The following is a 7,678-nucleotide window of genomic DNA, read 5'->3' on the forward strand; positions in this document are numbered from 1 at the left end:
TTCCCAAAGACTTAAATAATTTTGTTAACTTTTTATTTTTTTTCTAACAAGTTAGAGTTCAACTAACTGTGAGGAGGATTTGGAAATCTGTCTGAGGAGGACAAATATGTGCTACCACATGAGGAAAGGAGTGTATTCTGAGGCATGCAGTATAGCCTTCAGAAAACAATTATGCACAGGATTTTACACACAATCTAAAAATCCAAGAGCACACAAATAGTTGTAGAGGAATATCTTAAAAATAAGATAATTTCTAGCACATTACTGTTATGTACTTAGCCTGTTTCCTTTTATTGTTTTGTTTTTCAGTCTTAAAAAAAGTAAATCTTGGGAGGAATGAGGGAAAGGCATGATGAAGAGCCTGAGACTCAGCACATAATCATGGTGATTAATTTCTCATAGCGTTAAGTGATGATTTGATTAATGATTTCTATGCTCTTCAGTAATCTGATTTTATATTAAAAACCGTTAAGATCACTAATATTGGATAGTTTATCAATAGGCAGGCTGATTTAACTGTAGGAGGCCATTCTCCTTCAAAACAGGGAGAAACAGACCTTTAAGGTACAATTTCGGTAGCAGAGGAAGGTCTGAAAAATTCAGATGATTTCCATCCTTAAAGTGCCTTTGCCTCTCTGCTGACCAAAAAGGGAGACTGACTCGGGAGATCACCAGTACTTGCATTCCACCAGATGACTCAAGAAAAGAAATCTATGGTTGTTAATAAACTCTAGTCTCAGCTGATAGAAATAAGTATGAACACTTGATCAAAGCTGCCATGTAGTCCTCTCCATCGAGTTTGTGCTCTTGCTTCCCTTTCTGGAGGATGCAGAGTAGCGAACACTTGTAAGGTACACTTCACCTCACCCTGCTCTGGGTATCCTCAGTTTAGATAATTTCTCTTTAAGTAGCATTGTTGCAACACATGAACTCCAGTGAAAGCAATGTCACTCTTGCTGGCAGCAAAGGTTGACACAACTCTGCAGCCCCCCATGGCTGTGGACCGTGCAGAACAGGGTGGGAAAGTACGGGCATGTGTATTAGTATGTTTTGTGCAATGGTACAATTTTCCAGAACGCCACTTTGATCCCTTTGTTGCGCAGGCTGTAGATCAGAGGGTTCAGCGTGGGAGTCACCAGAGTGTACATAATGCTCAGGGTTTTGTCTTTCTTTAATGGAGCGCTAGTTGGCTGGATATAGGTGTAGATGATGGTGGAGTAGAACAAGCCAACAACAGCAAGGTGTGAGGAGCAGGTGGAGAAGGCTTTCCACTTCCCTGCAGAGCCCTGGATTTTCCGGATGGTGACGATGATGAGGCAGTAGGAGAGGATGAGCAGCAGGAAGTTTCCCATGCCTAAGATGATGTCTGCCATGTGAACCATGATTTCACTGAGATAGGTTGAGCTGCAGGACAGGGCAAGGAGCGGAGGTATCTCACACAAGAAATTTTGGACTAAATTTGGCCCACAGAAGTCCAGCTGTGCTACAAGAAGCGTGTTTATGAGGGAATTAACAGTCCCGATTCCCCAGACACCAGCCATTAAAGAGATGCAGGTCCCCTTGCTCATCGTGGTTACGTAGCGAAGGGGCTGGCAAATGGCCAGGTACCGGTCATAAGACATGACTGTTAACAGTATAAGCTCTGTTGAGCCTGAGAAAGTGAAGGTGTAGAGCTGTGCTACACAGCCCTCAAAGGAGATGGTGTTCTTGCCCAGGATCAGGTTCTCCAACGTCTTGGGCAGAACTGAGGAGATGCCTACCATGTCAAGGATGGCCAGGTTGGAGAGGAAAAAGTACATAGGGGTGTGAAGTGGTGGGTGGGCAAGGGTAGCTATAATGACAAAGGAGTTGATGAGGATAGCAGCGAGGTAGAGACACAAAGATATTGCAATATAGAGACCCTGAAGGTGAGGGTTGACAAAAACACCCTCAAGGATGAATTCAGAGACCTTGGTGAGATTCTGTGGATGCATTTGCCTTGGTGTCCACTACATAGGAATAAAAATAAAGATATTACTGCATCATGACCAGAACATATTCAACCCAATGTTAAAATCAGAAAAAGATACAGAGAGAGACAGATGTGTCTCCAATGAGAAAAGAACCCCAAACCAAACCAAAATCCCACATCAGAGAAAATAAGGCAGTGTGCAAGGAAGTCACATCAGTACTTGAATAGAATGATAGATATGACAAAAATAATAATAATCATAACAATAATAATAGATAAATAAGGTAAAGTAATTTATGAGTGCAATTCTTCAAAGGATTGAAAGGATTAACAGGACTTTTTCCTTTCCTCCCCCCCCCCCCCCCAAAAATAGTATCAGAGATATTTTAAAACAATCACATGACAGTCGATCTTCCCTGGTTGTGGTATGGACTTTGTCTTCTTCACATGAATCCCAAAACATAGATGCTGAGACCTAATTTCCACCAGGTCTGTTTGGGTACAGAATGAATCTGCACTGCGCTGAAAGCAAGACCTTTCAGAAGTGAAAGCAAGGAGAGGGACAGAGAATAGTGTATTGTACCACAGGGTGACAGGTAGACAGAAGAGAACAGAGATGTGAATTTGCTAATTTATAAACAAATATGCAATTTAAATAATTAATTTTCTAAAAGAATTTTAAAGCTACCTGAGGAATAGAGAAACAATGTTTACCAGTTGTGCATCGCGCACGCTTCATACTTTATCTGACTATGACTGATCAGGCCTCTGAGGGGATCTCAGCTACTGACGGCACAAAGCTGTTAACTGCGAACAGAAGGGAGACATTTCTGTCCATTTCTGGTGTTTGTCTTCCAGGCATCTGGCTGATGACGGGGAGATCAGAGACTCTCTGCCTGACGGTTTACTCAACAGTGTAAGGCTGAAGCTGTTTCTGGGCTTGTGTTTCACCAAGCTAGAGTGCTGCAAGCTGCAACTGGAGATCTTCCCAAATATGATCCACCCAATTCTGACTGTCCAAAACTGTGCCTGGAATTCCATTCCGAATGACTGAGAAGAGGCTCTGAAACTCAGGCACAACAGAGTCACAATTTCTGCCCTTGGAGTCTAAGGGCACGGAATTAGATTTTCAGTAGCATTCACCTCATGTCACTGCGCTTCCAGGCAATCTGCAAACAGACTCTGCTGGAGGTTTCCCCTTCCACTAGTGTCAGTGGAGAGAGACAGACTCTTCTACAGCATCACTCATCTCTTGATGAAGATACAAGTCTAACATGGTTTGCCTGCATCGGCCTTTCCTCTCCTGTGTTGATTAAAACCTAGCTCAGAACTAGGTCACTAACTTGGGGTTGAATGAATCTCCTGTTCTCATGGTTTTCATACAATATGAAGCATTACTGGGATGAACAGGTGTGGAGGAAATTTCAGTTCATTTTCCGTCGAATTAAAGATGGTGATATAAACATTCATGACACAAAATATTAATTTAAAACTGTTACATTTAGTTACACTCAAAGAGTCAGACAAATATAGAACATGGAATATAACTCACTTACTAGACCCAGTGGAGAATATCTGAAAGAGAAAACAGCAAAGAAAATAGAAAAGGAGACAGCAACAAAGGATGAATATTCTCACCTTCCATCAGAGGCACAAAGTGTGTTCACAAGCCTTTCTGAAACAGCATCTTAAAATGCACCTCTTCTATCAAGACAGTTTCCTCTGGAGATTTGTCCTCCCATGTGAATGTAGCCTAGAATGAGCTCGGAAGCATGCTCCAAGAGGAGGAGCCTGGTGGTGGTAACTTAGTTCACCTCTGAAGTCATGACCTGCATTAACTGCAGAGAATGCTCAGTGGAGTGGGACGCAGATGGGTTTGTTAGCTAATTTGCCTCTATCGGAGAAGTTGCTCCTCATTTTCCCTCCTTGACAACACTGATACCAGCAAAGCTGATTTCTGCTCAGAACTTCTGTTTCTGATTCTTGGGCTTGAAAACTAACAAGTACTGAGCCATATCAGGAGGAGTATAGCCAGCAGGCTACAGAGGGAAGTGTTTATTCCCTTTTACTCAGCACTGGTTAGACAGACTCTGTAATAGCGTATCCAGTTTGGGGCCCTCCACTATAAGAAAGATGTTTATAAGCTTGGGTGATTCTGGTGGAGATGACCAAGATGGCCAAGGTGCTGGAAGACACTGTAATTGTTGAGGCTCAGGGAACTGAGTTCCTTGATGCTGGAGAACGGAAGGCTTAGTGTGACCTTATGACAGCTTTCCACTACCAAAGGAAAGGCTACTGAGAAGACAAGCACAGGTCCTTTATAGAGGTACACGACAGGAGGACAAGACAAGGAGCACAGATTGAAGACGTGGAGGGTCTAAATGAATTTAATGAAAAAAAATGCTCTGACAATAACTGTGGATTGAAAATGGTCCGTGGAATTCTGTCTTTGGAGGCTTGCAAGATGTGACCAGGCTAAGCCCTGAGCAACCTGATCTGAACTGAGTGTTGATCTTGAATTGAGCATGTGATTGTAATAATTGACTGCAAAGGCCCCTTCATGCCTGGATGGTTCTGGAAGCCCATGGTTTCTCTGACCCTTTGCAGAGAAGTCTTTTAGGGAGCAATGTCACATGCACCAGGCTCCAGTGGAAAGAAGCTTCCTGGCTGTAATGGAGTGCTCAGGTGTCTGGCTCATCTGGTGTGGAAGATGCTTGAAGCCCAGTCTATACTATCTTTGTGAACCACTCCAGGGTTTACTTTTCCACTTGGTCTGAGAAAAGTTGGCATCCACGCTGCTTTCCTTACAGCAGTGTGGCACATAAACCCTGCAGAGCACTACGTGGTTCAGTGCAGCTCCAGCCTGCTCAGAGAATGAACCCTCAGGAGTGTTCTCTGGTCCCCACAGTAAGTGGAAGAGAATGGCATGTGCCTGCTCTTTCCAGGGAGCTCTCCTTCAGCTACACCAGGCTTGAGCTCTAAGGCAGCTTGGTGCTTTTTCTGGTGTTGTTTCAATGGAAAGTGCCTGAAGAGGCATGCGGGCTGTGTAGGCGCCCGGGGGTGCTGTTTCTTGAATGTTGAATGTGCTGCATCTTGTCATGAGGATCGGATGGAGTGTTCAAGACAGTCCCATGACCATGTCTGTTCCAGTACTTCCAGTACTTGAAGAGCTCCTACAGGAAAGATGAGGAGGGACTCTTCACCAGGGATTGTAGTGATAGGAAGTGGGGTAATGGCTTTAACCTGAAAGAGGGGAGATTTAGGTTAGATGTAAGGATAAAATTCTCCCCTGTGAGGGGGTGAGGCCCTGGCACAGGCTGCCCAGAGAAGCTGTGGCTGCCCCCTCCCTGGCAGGGTTCAAGGCCAGGTTGGACGGGGCTTTGGGCAACCTGGGCTAGTGGAAGGTGTCCCTACCCGGGGCAGGGGGGTGGGAACTAGAGGATCTTTAAGGTCTCTTCCAACCCAAACCATTTATGATTCTGTGTTTAATCCAAACTTTCTCAAGATCTGATGCTCTTTGCTTATATGTACTGAACTGAATTTTTAGAAACTTTTTGTGAAGAAAACTAGTATGATAGGTGTTCAGTTCCTTTGCTGGATTGGACCCACTGTTTATGTAGACACTATGTTGGAGAAGTTTTCTAATCATAGAAGTATCTCAGTGGATATTATTATGTATAATAAGGTGATTGCATGGTTGCTGTCATGTAGCTTTCTCCTTTCAGGCGGCCTTGAAACAAGTCAGGAACAGCAGGGGACAGGGCTTAGCATAGGCTTACCTATGACACAGCTCAGGCAAGTCTGTGAGTGGCGGCGGGGACATGTCCAGGCCTGAGCTTATTTGGAAATGATGGGCCTATGGAGAGAGGGTGCCTGGGTGGAGAGCCCAGGTGACACTGATGAGGACAATTCGAGCACCACTGTGTCCCCAGTGTCCTGGTGAATATGTCTTCCAAGAAGAACGTGTGTACAGTTCCTGTTTAATCTCTGCATCTCTAGAACTAATCTCAAGAGACACGTACATGGAGGAAAACTAACCTCTTCTAGGAACTCATCTAGTTCTGTCTATAAAATTCATGTTTTTTCCAGGGCCTTTTTGGGGGGCTTCTTAAAATCTTTATACATGACATAAATCAAAATAATGTCTCTCTCTAGCTTGCTTCTCTCTCAATCCCATTTATGGTTTTATGCAAAAGGAATGAAGGCTTAGGAAATTTGACTTGTTTTGCTGAAATGTCATTTTATAGATCTGAAGACTTCTGTTGATGCACAGATCTAGTAACTAAACGTCTTTACCCCATTGTGAACATGTTCTAGAGAAGTCCATTTCTTGCCTGTGATGAGGGGAAGAGTATAGAGACCTGTTCCCTTTTGGGGGTACAGCTGGATGCAGAGGAAACATCCTAGGATATATCAGGTGGCAACATGAAGGCACATCTGAGTGACTGAATTTTGCCCTTAGTCAATACATTCAGCCATGTATAAAGATAACCTCAGCTGACCAAGTGAGGGTCCACCTCTGAGTGAGCTGGTTTACTCTCCAGACTCCACTGGCTGCATCAATTAATGCTCTGTGGGGTTGACTCGTCCAGCAGACAAACACCTGTGCACCCCCTCTCTCATTCCCTTCTCCTGTGGGATAGTGAAAAAATGGAAGGAAGGAGAGAAGATTCATGGACTGAGATAATGACCGTTTGATGGGAAAACCACAAGGTGTGTGTACAAGCAAAACAATTTTCATTTATTCCCTCCCATCAGCAGGCAGATGTCCAGCCAATGCCTGGTAAGCTGGGCACCAGCACGTGTAACAGTTGCTTGGCAACACAAATGCCATAACCAAATATGTTCCCCCTTCCTCCTGCTTTCCCTGAGCTTTTATTGCTGAGCATGATGTCACAGGGCATGGAAAATCCCTCTGGTCACTCTGGGTCAGCTGTCCCGGCTATGTGCCCTCCCAGCCTATTGCCTACCTCCAGCCTTCTCTCTGTGTGCATATGGCAGTGTGTGTGGGGGGGAGCGAAAGCCTTGGTGCTGTGCCAGTGCTGTTCATTAAGAGCCAGAATGTTGGTGTGTCACTGTGGTCCATTCATGTTGGCTAAGGACCAAACTCCCACCCAGTTGCTCTCTCATCCAGGGAGATCCCTTACCTTATTGCCATCATGGGCAAAACATACTTCACTTGGGGAGAATGAATTTCATTTACTGCCAATTATAATAGATCTGGGTAGTGAGAAACAAAGACAAAAATTAGAACAACATATTCCCTCTCCCCTTGTTCCTGACTCAACATCACTCTGTTATTTTTGACTCCTCTACCCTACCTTGGCCACTGCCCCAAGCAGCACAGGGGCTGTGGAGGACGGGGGTGTTATGGTCAGCACAGAGCAGTTCTCTGCTGCTCCTTCCTCCTCAGCTTTCCCCTTCTCCAGTGGGTCCCTCCCATGGCCTGCAATTCCTTCAGGAAACTTCGTGCTGCTCTGGTGTGTGGTCCTGTGTGGGATGCAGGGAAATACCTTCTCCCGTCCCTCCTTTTCCTCTGACCATGGTGTTTGCAGGGTTGTTTCTCACTGTCTTTTTCCCCCTCCTCCTCTGCCTGTCTGAGGTTTTCTGCTCTTACATGTGTTTTCCCAGGGGAACCACCAGCTGGGCTGCTGGGCTTAGATGTGCCCCACTATGGGTCTGTTTTGGAGCTGGCTGGAATGTCTTTGTGCTCAGCACAGGGGCAGC

General features: G+C 45.0%; 1 protein-coding gene across 1 annotated transcript; it reads right to left on the bottom strand.

Annotated features, from left to right (window-relative positions):
• Positions 1 to 1,040: 1,040 nt before the first annotated feature.
• Positions 1,041 to 5,722, bottom strand: LOC113484664 (olfactory receptor 13G1-like). Its single transcript, XM_026857129.1, has 2 exons — positions 5,711 to 5,722; positions 1,041 to 1,961 (listed from the first exon to the last, which is right to left on the bottom strand). Exons 1-2 carry the CDS (start codon positions 5,720 to 5,722, stop codon positions 1,041 to 1,043), a joined length of 933 nt encoding a protein of 310 aa, XP_026712930.1.
• Positions 5,723 to 7,678: the final 1,956 nt, after the last annotated feature.

The sequence above is a fragment of the Athene cunicularia genome (assembly GCF_003259725.1).
Source record: "Athene cunicularia isolate RWA chromosome 11 unlocalized genomic scaffold, athCun1 chr11_part3, whole genome shotgun sequence".
Classification (NCBI taxonomy): Eukaryota; Metazoa; Chordata; class Aves; order Strigiformes; family Strigidae; genus Athene; species Athene cunicularia.